The sequence below is a fragment of the Callionymus lyra genome, chromosome 1 (genome assembly GCF_982586985.1).
Source record: "Callionymus lyra chromosome 1, fCalLyr1.hap1.1, whole genome shotgun sequence".
NCBI classification, from domain to species: domain Eukaryota; kingdom Metazoa; phylum Chordata; class Actinopteri; order Syngnathiformes; family Callionymidae; genus Callionymus; species Callionymus lyra.
In genome coordinates, this window is record NC_141818.1 from 20,886,350 (window position 1) to 20,903,444 (window position 17,095).

Sequence of the window (17,095 nt, forward strand, 5' to 3'; positions counted from 1 at the left end):
AGCAGCTGTCTGTACAGCATAGTTCCATAGTTTATCTGGTAAGTTACTCTCTAACAGTAAACACCTGCCCATGTCATAGAGAGTTCGCCAACATCTCTCTGCTGTGCCATTTTGGTGTGGCGAATAGGGCGCTGACTTTTCATGCCTTATCCTATTCTTGGTCAATAGTTCTTGGAAAACTTTAGTTGTAAACTCAGTGCTGTTGTCTGAACGGACGCACTTGACTTCACCATAAGGTGCTATGTCTGCCAAGAATCTTTCTGTGGCATGAACTGCATCACTTTTGACTTTAAGGAAGTACACAAACATTGTACCTGAGTAGTCATCTGTAAAAGATTGAGCGTATCTGTGTCCCTCTATGCTCGGGTTTGCATTGGACCTGCTAGATCAGTGTGGACTAGCTGTAATGGTTTTGTAGCTTTTCTGTCTGGCTCCCTATTTCTACTCTGTGTGAATTTTCCTTTCGTACACACTTCACATATCTGTGTTGGTCTGACCACACTCCCATTTATCACCATGCCTTTTACAACACCTTGTAGTTTTTGTAAATCTTCATAATTGCAATGACCCATAATCTCATGCCAGGTTTGTATGTCGTGGGACACTTTACATTTATCAACACTATAAATCAATTAGAAAACAAATTGCCACTTTCATGAATGTCAAACCTGCTGCTATCTTTTGTGATCATGTGACTGTTCTTTTTATTGAACGTGACTGAGAAGATGTCTTGGGGGTACGTTGGCATGTAGAGTGCTTGCCGAAGCTGCTCTGTGTTTTTCGTCCGGTGCTGTCCAGGAGATGAATCACAGCTGTCCCTCTGCGTTGGGCGATTCCGTTGCACTTGGTCCCATCTGCCAGCTCGACTGCGTGGGTCTCTGGCTGAAATGTGTCGTCGAAACTCACAAACTTGCTCATGTCGTTCACGATGTGAGAGGTTGCTCCTCCATCCACCATGATGCCTTTCATCTTTATGTCTGCTGGTCTCTCAGTCTTTGTATGTTTAGCCATGAAGAGATGGTCATCATCACCTTCTTGCTCTTTCTCTGCAACTTTTCTGGCACCATCTTGTTCTCCCTTTTTCTTGCACAGGGATTCTTTATGTGTGTTGCTTCTACAGTAACTGCACCACACTTTTCGCGTACATTGTCTTGCTATGTGTCCTTTTATTCCACACCTGTAGCATGTCACAATTACATCTTCATGTCTTTTGTTATTAAAGTGTGTATTTATATTTTGCTTGCTATGCTTTATGTGTGTTTTCATTACATTGTCCATTACCGGCCGTTTTCATCTTTTCAGCTTCTTCATAGATTCTCAGCCTCCTCTTAAAGTCTGTGAATGTAACTTGGTCTTCATTTTGTGTCACATGGACAGCTAGAGGCACACAACATAACCGGTATCCCACCAAGTATCATGGCTGCATTTCCCAAAGCAGTGATAATATTTTCCGCTCTTATAATATAGTCTGTGACACTTTCGTTGTCTGCCATCCGTAGCTTTGTCAACGATGTGTATAAACCTATTATTCTTGGCTTGCTTTTTCCCGAATAATGTTCTTTCAATATCTTCAGTGCCTCCCTGCCTTTATCGGCAGCGTCATGTCTGATTAGAGATAGACTTTTATCATCTATCAGTCTTATCAGTTCGGCATAGCAGTCAGCATTCTTCTTCCGTCTAGAGCTAACTGCTCTTCACTAGCATCCGTGGGCTCATGCAAAATAGTCTCTTTCAGGTTTAAGATGTGCAAGTGACCAAGAAATCTCGTTTCCCAAAGGTCATACTTATCTTCTGTTCTGTCAAAAAAGAGTTGCGGCGATAGCATCCCTGCCGCTCCTCTGTTCGTCATCTCTACATGTGTTTTGCGGCAGTCTTTTCTTCTGCTAGCTTGTTAGCACTTAGCTCTTAGCTCTGGCGTTGGCGTATTGCGTCGCGACGCTCCTCGTAACTTTGCCCGGTACTTATCTTCAAGTTGGCTCTCATTCTCTGCCACTTCTGTCCGTCGTTAGTCACTAGCGGTGTCAGAAGCTGTCTGGGCCCATAACCTGTTAAAGATTTTCATTCAAACTCCACTTCAGTACAGCTTCAATGATTGCTTTATTTTCTTCAAGAATGACCGCTGGAACACACACACGTTAATCAACTTTTCCCGGAGCAAGTTACACATCACATCCGGGATCGAACAATACACATCCTTCAAAATAAAAGTACTGTGCATAACACAATGAGTAAAGGCGCTTTCTTTTACATTGTTTAACAACTCTGTTATGATTTGCCAGTTTAAATAAAACAGAATTGATTCAATTATAGCAGCTAACACTTCCTGTCACAGCATTTCTACTCATCACCTGAGGACATCTGTAACATCTGTCAGGGATGTCTAGATAATCTACATCCTTTGTCATTTGTTTGGTTTTCATCTTGAAGGATTCTCATGAATCAGTAAAAGCCAGACACAGGTCTAGATATCAACCTGTGTGGCCCACAGTGATCCACCCTGGAGAAAGAAACAGAAATGTTGAAGCAGATTCATTTTACTTCTCATCCATGCTTTATACAGAGTGTCTCTGTCCAAACCTAAGGGTCTCCAGCCTCCAGTCCGGATTCACTAGTCCTTCAGAGAGCTGCTCAAGTCCTGGTCCTCCAAGATGATTGTAGCTGAGGTCCAGCTCTCTCAGATGGGACGGGTTAGATCTCAGAGCCAAGGCCAGGGAAACACAGCCTCTTTGTGCGATCATACACCTTGCCAAGCTGTCATGAAGGAGAAGATCATGAGACCAAAAGAAGCATCTGGTGGTGGACCAGAAATGAAGAGACAAAAAATAACTGACCCAAGCGTCTCCAGATGACAGTTTGGACTCTCCAGTCCAACACGCAGAAGCTCCACCCCTGAATCCTGCAGGTTGTTGTCGCTCAGGTCCAGATGTGTCAGACTAGAGGACGAAGAGCCGAGGACTGAGGACAGAAGTGAACAGCTTTTCTCTGACAGATCACACCATCTCAGCCTGAGAGAGAGAAAAGCGTCATCAACAACTCTTTTTTATATACATGTGTAAGAGTGAGAATATATGTGTGTATGAGTGAGTATACAGTATACGTGTGAGAAATCTAGAATGAATTTTGTCCCGTATGGCCCCTCATACCAGGGCCTCTGCTGGCCTCAACACACTTAAGAAAAGGATATGTATGGTGTATGTTATGTCATATTATATCCACTGTACGGCGCTTTTTCCAGTGTCAGCTACAGCGTAAGAGTTTTTATCCAATCATGTTAGATGCTATTATGAGGTGGATTCATTTAGGTTGGCCTTAGTATAAGCACAGTATACTGTATTATTATCACGCAAACCTTGGAAGCAGTGTTTTACTGTTATAAAACAAGTAGTCATACCCCAGGTCACAACGTTCAAACATAACATGCATACTTACTTAAGAGTCTCCAGGTGACACTGGGGGTTTTTCAGTCCACGTGACAGAAGATCCACCCCTACATCCTGCAGTTTGTTCTCAGTCAGGTCCAGTTGTGTCAGACTAGAGGAAGAAGAGCTGAGGACTGAGGGCAGAAGTAAAAGACTCTCTTCTGACAAGCGACATCGGGCTAGTCTGTAAAAAGAGAGCAGTTTCATTAACATCTTCAAACATAACATGATGCATGGATACTTACTTAAGAGTTTCCAGGTGTGAACTCTTCATGCCAGCAAACAGCAGGTTCATTCCTGAAACCTCCAGCTTGCTCTCACTCAGATCCAGTTGGGTGACACTAGAGGTTGGAGAGCTGAGGACTGAGGAAAGAAGTGAACAACTTCTCTCTGACAGCCTACAGTCTGACAACCTAAAATGAAATCAGATGGTTATGTCCAGTTCAGAGTTACCTTTGACTGAAAGGCCACTCACAGCACTTTGTTTGAAGCTTGGACCACCAGTTTGAGTCTCTCAAGGGCCTCCTCTGAAGCAGAGTATTTCTTCAGGTCAAACGTGTCATGATGTTCCTCTGAGGACAGTAAGATGAAGGCCAGAGCGGACCACTGAGCGGCAGACAGTTGGTTCTTTGAGAGATTCCCTGATCTCAGGTGCTGCTGGACTTCCTCCACCAGAGAAGTGTCCTTCACTTCATTCAGACAGTGGAACAGATTAATGATCCTCTCGGGTGACACGTTCTCACTGATCTTCTTCTTGATGAGCGCAGCTGTGTCCTGATGGGTCCAGGAGTTACTTCCTACTCGATGAGGATTGTTGCTGTGCTGCACAGATAGACCCAGGAGGAAGCGCAGGAACAAGTCCAGATGTCCATTTGGACTGGCTACAGCTTCATCTAAGGCTCTCTGGTAGAAGTGTTTCCTGTTTCTAGACAGTGTGAATGTTTGTTGTGAAACAAACACATTGACTCCAGCATTAGAAAATTTCTGGTGAACGTAATGAGCAGCCAGAAACTCCTGAAGACTCAGGTGGATGAAGCAGTAGACCTTGTCCTGGTAAAGTCCTCTCTCTTCTCTGAGGATCTGTGTGAAATATCCTGAGTAAATTGAAGCAGCTTTGACATCGATGCCAGACCCTGTGAGGTCCGACTCATAAAAGATCACGTTTCCTCTCTGAAGCTGCTCATAAGCCAGTTTTCCCATCTTCCTACTCATGGCATCCCATAGGATGTCCATTCCATTGCTCATGTCATACTTCTGCTTCTTCAATTTGGACTGGACCACAACGAAGTGGGTGTACATCTCAGTCAGGGTCTTGGGCAGCGGTGCGGTCTCATTGTTCTTCAACATGTCCTCCAGAACCGTGGCTGAGATCCAGCAGAAGATCGGGATGTGACACATGATGTAGAGGCTTTGTGAGCTCCTGATGTTAGAGATGATCCAGCTGCTCTGTTCCTCATCCACAAACCTCTTCCTGAAGTACACCTCCTTCTGGAGGTCAGTGAACCCTCTAACCTCTGTCACCATGTCCACACACTCAGGAGGGATCTGATCGGCTGCTGCAGGTCGTGTGGTTATCCAGAGGCGAGCTGAAGGAAGCAGATTCCCTTTAATGAGGTTTGTCAGAAGGACGTCTACTGAGGTGGACTCAGTCGCATCTGTCAGGACTGGACTGTTGAGGAAGTCCAGAGGGAGTCGAGACTCATCCAGACCATCAAAGATGAACAGAACCGGGACTTCTTCAAACCTGCTGAATAAGAATTCTTTGGTTTCAGGGAAGAAGGAATGAACAAGTTCCACTAAACTCAACTTATTTTTCAGCATGTTGAGCTCCCTGAAGGTGAAAGGAAACACAAAGTGGAAGTTCTGGTGGGCTTTCTGTTCAGCCCAGTCCAGAGTAAACTTATGTGTCAGGAGGGTCTTCCCAATGCCAGCCACGCCCTTCGTCAGCAGGCTCCTGATTGGTTGGTTGCTCTCAGGCGAGGCTTTAAACAGTTCTTCTTGTCTGATGGTGGTTTCAAGTCTGGCCTGGTTTCTAGTTGCTGCTTCGATCTGTTGGACCTCATGCTCTCGGTTGACCTGCTCATTGCCGCCCTCAGTGATGTAGAGCTCTGTGTAGATCTGATTCAGAGGGGCAGAGTTTCCTGCTTTAGCGACCCCCTCAGACACACTGTGGAACTTCTTCTGTAGCCTCCTCTTCAACCGACATGCACACTCTGCAGCACGACTTCCTGAATGAAGGGAGTAAAATGAAAAGTCAGACGCCATCAATTGAAGTTGAACAACCCTCAGGTCAGGCTTTTAGGTTCAAGGTTCAAATCCTCTTACTGCTCCGCAGACAATCCACCAGCTCTTTCTTCTTCATGCGCTCGAGGAGGTTCACAATTAAGTTCAGGAAAGCTTCTCTGAAGCTCCTTAGCTGCTCGTCTTCATAATCTTCCTCATCAATCGGGTACTTCTGGTTATCTGTACCCAGAAACCCACGGGCTCTTTTTACTTCTTTCGTCACCAGGTTCATGACCATCCCCTCCAGTAGCTGAAAAATAATCACAAGGTGACTAAGTTTAACCTGGATGTGTAACAGTTCTTTTGTCTGATCTTCTCTGAACTCTAGCGTACGTCAGACGCTACTTCAATTTAGGTCAAAGTACTTTAGCATCTTAATCTTAGCTGAGCACTTACCTCAAGAGTGAAGTCCAGATCTGCCTGATGCCGCTGGACACTGAGAACATCTGGAATCACCTGATCCTTTCTGTGAAGAACATGTTAAATGGGGCAGTTTACAACATGATCTTATCTCAACACTAGATGTCCTCATAGTGCTGTCTCTGCATCCTTGGGACACTCTTACCGCTCATCTTCAGACTTCTTTCTACCTTGCAATTCAATGTATCTTTGCATTGACATGTCACTCTTCAAAGACAGACAGCTGGGAAACATTTCCAGTTCAGTGTTGTCCTCAAGACTCTTTAAGCTGAAAACACAGAGGAGTTGCAGTGTGAAAATGACACCAAGTGTTTGGAGCTCTGACAAGATCAACTTCAACCTACCTCTGAGCTCCAGTCTGGCTTTGGTACCCACTCTGGAGGGACTTTGGACAAAGAGCTTCCACGTCTTGATTCTCACCTTCACACAAACAAAACACCTTTATCCATGCATGCAGGTTCAATACAATCTTGATCATGTCACGCATGTTGAACAAAATGACACGTGTCTTACATTGTTGAACTTGTTTTTATTTTTATTTTTAGATGCAATTATGGTCATTAGTTATCTGAAGTGCACAAACAGGTTCAGGGACAGTTTCAGTAAGTGCAAAACACTCAACACTTACTGGCATTTGCACCAGTTTTGCTCAGATGTTCAGGAAATATTCTACTTGGCTCTGTACATGGCCGACTATGTTTGTCTGTCTTCTAAGTCAGGCCATTTCAATAATTGTTCCTTTATAAACAGTTCATTTGTTTGTGCTTAACTCCCTTTTCTGTAAAAGAAACAGCTGCTTTGTCTTACTTGAAGGTGTTACAGCAAATGTTGCTGCCTCACTTATATTTTTAAGATCAATTATTTTTGATTTAAGTTAATTATTTTAATTCCTATGTAACTTCCTGTTAATCCTTGCTTCTTCTTCATGGCAGTTCTATATAGTTAGGTGTTTGTTTGTTATAACACAATTTTATAAGAAACATTCAACAAAACAAATATTCTAGGTTTCTTTGATCTGTTTGTCTCTTCCAAAGTATAGTGAAGTATTTTTCTTGCTTCATTATAAAACTCAAGTTAAGTAAATATAATCGAAACTTTATACGAATTTAATTTAAAAAACGTGTATATTTGTGGATGTTTGAAAGCTTTTGCTTCCATTTTTTTTTTTATAATGTATTTTCTAGCTTGTTCCTCTAAAGATAAGTATTGCTTCACTGAAATATTAAACCTTTTATACAGTCGATCACAGAGATAAAAATAGAAACTATTGATAAAGAAAGTATGAGAAGTGGTTTTCGACAGAAGCCTTTAACAAGAACTCGCGGATCTTCTGTGGACAGTTAGTAAGTCACTGACCTGTGAGCATCTCTCCTCCGGTCTGAAGACTGGTGTCCATGGTTGATGATGTGAATCCTCACAATTGTGTTCAGCTATTTCCGATTAATGCGAGTGGAACATCTCTAAGTCACGAGGAATGCAGATGGGTGGAGTTTTTTCAGGTTGGTCAGGTGATTCGATTTTATAAATAAACAAAAAACATCAATCTCATTATTCGAATAAATAATAGGATACACATAAATATGAGATTTAATACAGACTAAAACTTGAAAATCCATTCCTTAATTGAGATTAAATTCTTTATTTTTTTTTACTTGCAGTTGATCACTGGAGTAAAGATATTCGACGCTTCCGCGATCACAGCCAAACCTTCCGACGCCAAATTTAGAGTGCGCGTAATGCCAGAGCATTACGGTAGCACTGAATCTGCTAGAAAGAAACGTCGAGAGATCACAAATCGAACGAGTAAAATAGATCAATAACTAATACTTTAATCAGGTTTTATGCGAATTTAAACGTTTTTTTTCTCGTGTTACATCAATACTTACTAAATGTAGAATATAGGGAAATGATTTGTTAAAAATCTAAATGACATTTTTATAATAAATATATATTATTTAAGATGAAGGTTTCATCTATCATATGAATGCATTTGGAAACATTTTTCCATTTTAATGATATTGTAAATATTGTGCTTCTGCGTTTGTAAATACACTTATACATGTATAGTTATTTGTATTTTTAGTGGCAGCATTAATTTTTGGTTGGAGGGAAGCTCTGTTTAATTTTATAGTATAATGTTAAGATAATGTAAATATTGTGTGTGTTTGTGTTTGTAAATACATTTATAGATAAATAGTCATTTTTATTTTTAGTGGCAGCATTAGAGTTTGGTTTGAGGGAAGATCTGTTAAATGTATATAATATAAAGATAAAGTAAATATTGTGTGTATGTGTGTACATAGATTTATAGATATAGTTTATGGATACCTAGTTATTTGTGTTTTTAGTCGCTGACAAAAGGTTTTATTAAAGTTAAAAATCTGTTGGTTTTATATAGATATATTCTAAATAACTGTGTGTGTGTTTCTATGTATTTTCTTCAGTGTGCAAGACCTTGTTCATTAAACAATTTGTTGTGAACCTTACTGGTGGGTAAGTTGCAGTTCACATATATTTAGACCACAACATTCAAAACATGATAAAATAGAATAAACTACAGTAAAATGTTTCCAAATTCATTCATATGATAGATAACACCTACATCTTTAATAATATATAGTTATTATTAGCAGAGGTTTGTAGATTTTCTTATTTTCTTAAGGTTTAAAGTTCAAATGTCTTTATTGTTATAGCAAACACTCTTGGTGCAACTTAGACACATCATCAGTGTTGTATCCTGGGTTCATAGGGTGTTTCGGGGTCTCGCAACAGACACCCTCGCCCAGGCGACCCAGCCAGGGTTGATCAGACCCCAGCTTGTGTCTAAGTAGCTTGTTTAGCCCACGGATCTCCCCGCTTGATCGACAGCCACCTTGACGCTTTTTCTGCTGCGTTGGTGATGTCTCTGGTGGCTTTCCTTATGTGCAGTCCCTTCACTCCCAACATTTTGAGTGCCCTGATGAGAGACTGGCCAACGAACCCTCTGCACCAGACCTCGGTTGGGTTGCATCGCGTCCTCCATCCCCTGCTTCGGCATTCGCCTGCCAACTCCTCATACTTGGCCCTCTTCCTCTCAAAGGCCATATTATCAGGGAATTTGAGCTGTCTGCCTAGGTCCACCTTCAGCTGCCAGTCCCGAGCTGTTGCCAGCAGCCCCCCTGCTTGAGTCCTGCGCTGCGGTGGCTTCTCCCCAGCTCTTACAAAGGCGATGGACTGCCTTGTTGGTTGTTGATTTTTGCTGGTGGAGATCCCTGTGCTTATGACTTCTGCAATGACCCACAGCACCTGGTCATGGCGCCAACGGTAACGCCCATATCTAAGTGCACGTGGGCAGCAGCTTAGGATGTGCTCCAACGATCCGGCTTTCTGGCAGAGAGAGCACAGTGGAGTCTCGGCTAAGCCCCAGCGGAAGAGGTTGGATGGGCTTGGGAGTACATCATACACAGACTGTATAAGGAACTTGATCCGATGTGGCTCAGATCTCCATAGCTCTGACCATGAGATCTTCCGGTCAGCTGTCTCTTCCCATCGGGTCCATGCGCCCTGCTGCCGCATCCCTACTATCCTACTGGAGCGGGCTTCCTCCACCCCTGCTCGGACCTCCTCCTGGATCAGCTGTCGCCTCTCCTTTCCCTGGGACTTGTTGTAGCGAGGTCTTGGGTTACCAAGACCTGCCCGACATTATGCTACTGTTCCCACCAGCTCACTGTGTCGCAACCGTGCCTCAGCCTTGTTGACAGCCTCCTGAGCCTTCCACTTCCTGCCTGTCCTCACTTCTATGCCTGCCGAGGAGACCTTGTTGTCGGTGGAGTCCCTGTACAGCAGCACCTCTCTAACTCGGGTAACCATAAACTCCTTCGTCAGACTACTGAAGGGCAGTTTTAGTTTGTTGTTTTTCCTGTACAGGGCAATGCTGCTGAGGCTTCGTGGTAGGCCCAACCACTTCCTGAGGAAACAGCTGACTTTCCTCTCGAAGCACTCGACGGTGGTCATTGGCACATCATACACCAGCAGTGGCCAGAGGAGTCGTGGCAAGATGCCATGCTGGTAGATCCAGGCTTTAAACTTGCCTGGAAGCCCCGACTTATCCACCCCTTTGAGCCAGGTTCCCAACTTCTCTGTTGTTGATCGGAGTGCTGCAGTGTCTTTTAAGGTGCAGTCGTAGATCTTGCCCAGACTCTTTACTGGCTTCTCTCTCACAGTTGGGATCCGGACACCTCCTATCGTGAAGGGAAACTTGTCTGTTACCTTCCCCCTTATCACCACCAGTGACCTGGACTTGGCTGGCTTGAAGTCCATCCGTGCCCAGCTAATAAGATGCTCTAGGCCTTACAGGATCCATCTACAGCCCGGGACTGATGTTGTAGTCACTGTCAGGTCATCCATAAATGCTCTGATGGGGGGCTGCCGCATGACAGAATTGGTGAGTGGGCCTCTGCACTCCACTTATGCTGACTTCACCACCATATTCATGGCCAAGGCAAACAATATCACCGAAATAGTGCATCCGGTGATAATGCCCTTCTCAAGCCTATGAAATGTCGACGTTACTGTTCCAGAGGTGACTCTCTAGCTGAAGCAGTCCAGTATGAGGTCCCTGATCTTGCCTGGAATGTGGTGTCGTTGTAGTGAGGTTTCCACCAGTTTGTGTGGGATAGACCCATAGGCGTTCGCTAGATCCAGCCAAAGGACTGCCAGGTTTCCTTTGCCTTCACGTGCCTCCCGGATCAGCTGAGTAACAACTCCTGTATGCTTGATGCATCCTGGAACCTTTGGGATCCCACCCTTCTGCACAGAGGTATCAATGTAGTTGTTTCTCAGGAGGAACTCCGTCATGCGTTTGGCAACGATACTGAAGAATATCTTGCCCTCAACACTGAGGAGTGAGATGACCCTAAACTGCTCGATGGTACTTGAGCTCTCCTCCTTTGGAATCCAGACCCCCTCTGCATGTCTCCACTGATGTGCTACCTTCCCTCTTCTCCAGATGACTTTGAGGGTTGTCCACAGTCGCTTCAAGAGTCTGGGGCATCTTTTGTATACAACATATGGGACTCCACTTGGACCTGGGGCTGAACTGTTTCTAGCAGCTTTGACAATTTCCCCAACTTCTTTCAAAGTTTGCTCCTTGATGTTAAATGCCGAGATGGGTTCTGGAGGAGTTATCAAAGTCCTGCATGGTCCAAGAGGTCCCTCTCTTGCACGGTCACTGTAGGTGGCACTAAGGTATTTGTTAACCTCATCTTCAGAACAAGCAAGGCAGCCACTTTTTTTCTGCCCAAGGATCTTTTTGGTGAAGCCAAAGGGATTTACGATGAAGGCCACACGCTTCCTGGCTCTTTCCCTACCCCTCCTCCTATGCCACTCAGCTCGACGGAGGGTGGTGAGTTTCTTCCTCAGGATGCTGCGGAGCTCTGCCAGCCCGGCCTTCTCCTCATCCCTAGCCCACTTAAACTGCTGTCCAAGCAGTCTAAGCTCCTGCCGAAGCTGGCTAATCTTCAACTCCCTTCTGTTGTTGTTCTTTACACTGTATTTAAATCAATACAACATTCAAAACATGATAAAATCAGAAAACTACAGTAAAATGTTTCCAAATTCATTCATATGATAGATAGAACCTTCATCTTTAATAATATATAGTTATTATTAGCAGAGGTTTGTAGATTTTTTTATTTTATTAAGGTTTCAAGTTCTTTACACTGTATTTAAATCAATACAACATTCAAAACATGATACAATCAGAAAACTACAGTAAACTGTTTCCAAATGTATTCATATGATAGATAAAACTTTCATCTTTGATAAAATTAAATTATTGTTATTATTCACAGAGGTTTGCAAATGTTGGTTTTATTAAATGTATTCAAACAGCGCTACTACTATAATCTTAAACGCTCATATCTCAAACTAAACTTTTAAATAAAATAAACAATAAATAATCCATATATCATTGTATTATAATACATTCCACTCTTTGGATACCATTTATTAAATGTATTGTGAGACTGAACAATAATGGACATGTACTGATGTTACTGACTTACATCTTCAAAACACGTTTCCCCAAAAGGACGCTACCGCTTTAAATAAGGTCAGAGTTCAGGTTGACACGTGGTTACAGCACCATGGCTGTGTGCTTGAGTTTCTTATAAGTAGTGGAGTGTTACGATCTGCAAGGTAATTCTAATTCCTAATGCAACAACACTGAGCGTATTTGTTGGCGTGTAGCGAGGAAGTGTTTACGCAGGATTACTTTGAATAGATCGTGGTTTCTGAACGCAAAGCTACGGAAACTCAGAGCTGCCATCTAAATATTGTCGCGTTATTTCATGACATGATCACATCAATTTGTGATACTTCTCACGTTATTTAGTGATATTGTCACGTTGATAAGGTAGCCTTTTCGTACGTCATATCCGCCTGAAGTGTTTCGATTCACTTATGGCGCAAACATCGAACCCACTGCTGGACAGTTTACGAAGCCGTGGAGTCCCTGAAGAATGTATTGATCGTTTGGAACATGAGCATGTATGTTGTATCTTTGATATAACCCTCGCTGGGAACTTTAAACGTTATATTGTGTCTGTAATCTCCCACTGTGCTTCAATTCAATCACCTTTTAAAAATGATTTTGACCATTTTCTTTTTAATAAAGTTGTTGTTTGATTTTTTTATTAACCAGACTATCATGGCTGATGGAAACGGCACCCCAAAGACTGTAGAGTCAACAGAGGAGAATCCGTCATCACTGGACAACGAAGCCAGAGTTGAAGAAAGTCCAGCAGGAGACGCTGACCCTAACTCTGACCCCAGCCTTTTCCGCTATGTCAGAGGAGATCTGTTCACCTCGGAGATCTTTAAAGTAGAGATAAGAAACCTTCCCAAGTTTATTGGTTTCAACGACCTGAAGAAGTTCCTGTCCAAACACGGAGTCAACCCGCACAAGATCAAGCTGTTCGGCCGACATACGTTCGCCTTCGTCACGTTTAAGAACGAGGAGGAGCGCGACAAGGCCATGAAGATGGTGCACGGGATGCAGTGGAAGGGTCAGGTGCTGACCGTCAAGCTGGCCAAGCCCAAAGTAGACCCCATCCTGCAGAAGAGGAAGCAGCAGGAGGGGGAAGAAGGAGCAGGAGGTCCACCTGCTGCCAAACGGAAAGACGCTGGAGACGGAGACGAGGAGGAGCCGCTGAGTGTCCAGATCGCCAACGTGGTGACGCCTCTGTGGAACGTGCCGTACGAGGAGCAGCTGAGGAGGAAGGAGCAGGAGGTGGTGGCGGTTCTTCAACGGCTGGCTAAGTAATGAAAAGTCTCCTCATTTAACTTCTAATTGAATGAATCCGTTTGTTGACTTCAAATATTTTTGACTGTTTTCTTGTCAGGGAGATCGGCAACACCAACAAAGGCATGCTGCCCTGGCTCTTTGCCCAGAAAGAAAAGTACAACAAAATGTGTTGTCCTCTTGAAGCAATCCGACCCTCCCCCACTCAGGTACGTCTCACACTGTTGCCTACCTTTCCGACACACACAGCCTCAATCAATTAATAAAAACTTTAAAAGCAATCAAGAAAGCCAGAGTCGACCCATTTATTTCAATACTTTTTTTTTTATTGCCATAATGACTAAATCAAAAGTTTCGGTGACAAGTAGGGAAGCACCGATCCCACTATTATGGTCCCTTAACATTTGAGTATTAAATATGAACTTTCTCGCCCTACTGTGAGACAAACCTGGTCATGCTTTGAATAAAAATCAACATTGACTTCATGTGGAACTATAAAGTTATTTATTCAAACTAAGTGTTTAATTGTTGACCAGCATTTTGAGAATGTAAAGAAAAGTACTTTGTTGGCAAGCTCTTTAAGTCGACGCAAAAATGTCGGAATGAAATAAAGGAACACTTTTGTGGAGTAAAGATTTAACTTCATTGAACCAAAATGTTCAAATGAAAAAGCCTTTAATTAAAATAAAAATGCAGACATTACAGTGGTTATAAATATTCAACAAAGTGACCAACACTCAGACGACCACACTATTTGATGCGCCGCATCTCTTGTTGCCACCAAAGGAGTGATGAATATTTGAAAGGTTTTTTAAAAATCGCATTAAATCTCTTCATCTGTTTCTTTTGGTAATTTTGGTTGTGATGTAATGCTTGTTTGTCAGACGGAGTACAGGAACAAGTGCGAGTTCCTCATTTCTATGGGAGCGGACGGTCAAGACAAGACCGTGGGCTTCCGTCTTGGCAAGTACAAAGGGGGATCCTGCGCCGTGGTGGGTCCTGCAGACACCCGCCATGTCTCCGTCGAGGCCAAAAAGGTGGTCAGCCAGTTCCAGGAGTTCATCAGGTATGAATAAATCATTCATTACCATCTTCTGGAATTTAATTTAGACATTATTTTCTGAAAAGAAAATCAGTTTTGTATATAGATAAGCGGGCCAAGAATGGGCCCTTGAGGAATCCCAAGTTCTATGTCTAAGTCTCAATTCAGTCCTGTCTGTCTATCAGAGCATAATGACATAAATATTTCTGTCATCCTGGCAACCTTCAGGGCGACGCCGTACTCCGTCTACAGTCCAGAGACATATGAGGGTCACTGGAAGCAGCTGACCGTTCGGACCACCAGGACCAAACAAGCCATGGCGATGGCTTTCTTCAACCCACAGGTAAGAGGAATGTTTTAATATTCATGTTGATTCACTGATGACCGAAAGTGGCCCATCTCTTCAGAAACTGGAGGAAAAGGAGCTGGACGAACTGAAGAGCTCCATGAAAGAGTACTTCACAGTGGGGGAGGGGAAGGACAGTGGTGTCACGTCACTGTACTTTGTCCGAGAAGGTCAAAGGTGAGAAGAGAACATCAACGTGTTTACATAGAACGATCTTCCATCATCAATTTTTTTTACCTGCTAGAACTACCCCAAACCTGGAAGGCCTACCTTGTGAGCTGGTGGCCGGAGAACCCTGCATCCGTGAGGAGCTGCTCGGCCTCACATTCCAAATCTCGCCACACTCCTTCTTCCAGGTCAGGACTTTAAACCCCCTAAACACAGAAAGTTGTTGCTGATGTCAAGTGTCACTCCTACAGGTGAACACAGGTGCAGCAGAGGTCCTGTACTCTGCAGTGGGGGAGTGGGCTCAGCTGGACCAAGACAGCACGGTTCTGGACGTCTGCTGTGGGACTGGAACCATCGGCATCTCTTTAGCCAAGGTTTGCTCCATGCAACAAGTGATCCGTCGTGATGTGTTGATGAAGCTTCATGACACAGTGTTACGTTTTTAGAGCTCCGTAGATGGTTCCCTCAGTTGAAGAATGATGTGAAGTTCAATAGATTATAGAGGAGAGAGTGCCATCTAGTGGGCTCTGGGAAAAAACTATTTCATGAAGCATCATCAACACTTGACTATTGATCCCATGTCTGCATGAATTGATCTAATTTACCGGTTGTGTCTCCCTCTAGAGAGTGAAGAAGGTGATTGGGATTGAGCTTTGTCAAGAGGCAGTGGAAGATGCCAAAGTTAATGCAAAAGCCAACGGTAAGAGAAACACTGTTTTGTTTTCTTATTTGTTCCAGAAAAGTTTTGAATCTTGACAGAGGTACTTGAACGCACCACGGAACAAAGTTTTACCCTCAATCTTCAATGTATTGCTCAAACATTTTTTCTTAATTCAATCATTAATATGACATGAAATCTGATTAGATCATGTTTGCTTATGTTAGAAATATAAAATGATGTTTTATGTTTAATTTAGGTCATTAAGAATCTGCTAAAGGCATGTGGTTCTGTAGTTGCTGTTTGTTTTAAAGCCCCTTTGTGGCATCACATATTTCTATAGGAAATCTTTATTTTCTGACATCTTTTCAACTACAGATGATGCATTATTGATGTAATTGAACTTAAAATATCTTTCTGGAAGGCAGTGGTTTTAGTTTCCATCTTCATCCACAACAAAAACATTGTGTTAATGATTGTTTTCGGTTTGATTTTGAAGGAATTGTAAGCCTCTGTGTTAAAAGAATGTACCTGTTCTCTTCTGTTGCTGAAGGTCTGAGCAACGTGGAGTTCCACTGTGGCAAAGCTGAAGACTTGTTCCCGAGTGTCCTGAACTCTGTGGTGTCGCCCAACGTCACAGCCATCGTGGACCCACCTCGGGCAGGCCTGCGTGAGTGAAACAAAATCACTTTCCTGCTGATGGGTTGATGACGCTTCATGAAGCATTGCCTTATTTTTTTTGGAGCTCAGTATGTGAGGAAAATAATAATTAACAAAGCAATAGATTCTGGAGCAGAGTGACATCTAGTGGTCTTTGAGAAGAATCAAACCATGACTACTGAAGCTGTTTTGTGATGGTATTTTGAAGCACTTATTCAATAAAGCCACATTCCTTTTTAAACTGACGGCGCTACCTACTGAACTCGGATACGGACCCTGTATCATGAAATCTTATCTTATCACTAGTTTATCACACTTGGTGTACATGTTTCTCAAATGTTGTGGTCCTGCTTCAGACTCAAAGGTGGTCCTGGCCATCAGGAAGGCAGCGCACCTGAAGAGGATGGTGTACGTGGCGTGCAATGGCAAGGCTGCCATGAACAACTTTATTGAGTAAGTTTAGAAAATGTTGAATTTTTACCAAGCTACTGTAACACTGATCACATCTTCTCGGTACTCCACCAGCCTGTGCAGGGCTCCGTCCAACAGAGTACAAGGAAAACCGTTTCGTCCCGTGCGAGCGTTGGCGGTGGACTTGTTCCCTCAGACGATGCATGTGGAGATGCTGCTGCTGCTGGAGAGGGTCGACTACGACGCACAGAAGACGAGCGACAATCCAGAGAAAGTCTAGTTTTTGTTCAACTGATGTCTGTAGACTCCACATATACATGGTAAAGTCTGGATGCTGCACATATTCATGCAACCATTTTTGTTAACATATTAAACACAATGCGTTTGTTCATTTGACTTTTCCCAA

The 17,095-nt window shown here is 43.3% G+C and overlaps 2 protein-coding genes and 1 pseudogene across 3 annotated transcripts; 1 reads left to right on the forward strand and 2 right to left on the reverse strand.

Annotated features, from left to right (window-relative positions):
* Nucleotides 1-2,078: 2,078 nt before the first annotated feature.
* LOC148088341 (NLR family CARD domain-containing protein 3-like) lies at nucleotides 2,079-7,591 on the reverse strand. The gene is made up of 11 exons (XM_087796557.1): nucleotides 7,479-7,591; nucleotides 6,467-6,542; nucleotides 6,268-6,390; nucleotides 6,099-6,168; nucleotides 5,745-5,952; nucleotides 3,895-5,647; nucleotides 3,665-3,832; nucleotides 3,430-3,603; nucleotides 2,832-3,005; nucleotides 2,578-2,751; nucleotides 2,079-2,497 (listed from the first exon to the last, which is right to left on the reverse strand). Exons 1-11 carry the CDS (start codon nucleotides 7,516-7,518, stop codon nucleotides 2,440-2,442), a joined length of 3,018 nt encoding a protein of 1,005 aa, XP_087652683.1. The 5' UTR covers nucleotides 7,519-7,591; the 3' UTR covers nucleotides 2,079-2,439.
* Nucleotides 7,592-8,945: 1,354 nt separating this feature from the next.
* Nucleotides 8,946-12,536, reverse strand: LOC148088342 (uncharacterized; annotated as a pseudogene).
* On the forward strand, nucleotides 12,220-17,091 carry trmt2a (tRNA methyltransferase 2A). 2 transcript variants are annotated; one of them, XM_087796642.1, is made up of 12 exons: nucleotides 12,220-12,299; nucleotides 12,805-13,421; nucleotides 13,505-13,613; nucleotides 14,289-14,470; nucleotides 14,675-14,789; nucleotides 14,854-14,969; nucleotides 15,037-15,148; nucleotides 15,212-15,334; nucleotides 15,585-15,660; nucleotides 16,172-16,288; nucleotides 16,635-16,731; nucleotides 16,804-17,091. In XM_087796642.1, the coding sequence occupies exons 2-12, from the start codon at nucleotides 12,811-12,813 to the stop codon at nucleotides 16,967-16,969; spliced, it is 1,824 nt and encodes a 607-aa protein (XP_087652768.1). In that variant the 5' UTR covers nucleotides 12,220-12,299; nucleotides 12,805-12,810; the 3' UTR covers nucleotides 16,970-17,091. The 2 variants fall into 2 exon arrangements, with proteins under 2 accessions (XP_087652768.1, XP_087652759.1); XM_087796633.1 differs by lacking the exon at nucleotides 12,220-12,299 and adding an exon at nucleotides 12,417-12,650.
* The last annotated feature ends 4 nt before the right edge of the window (nucleotides 17,092-17,095 follow it).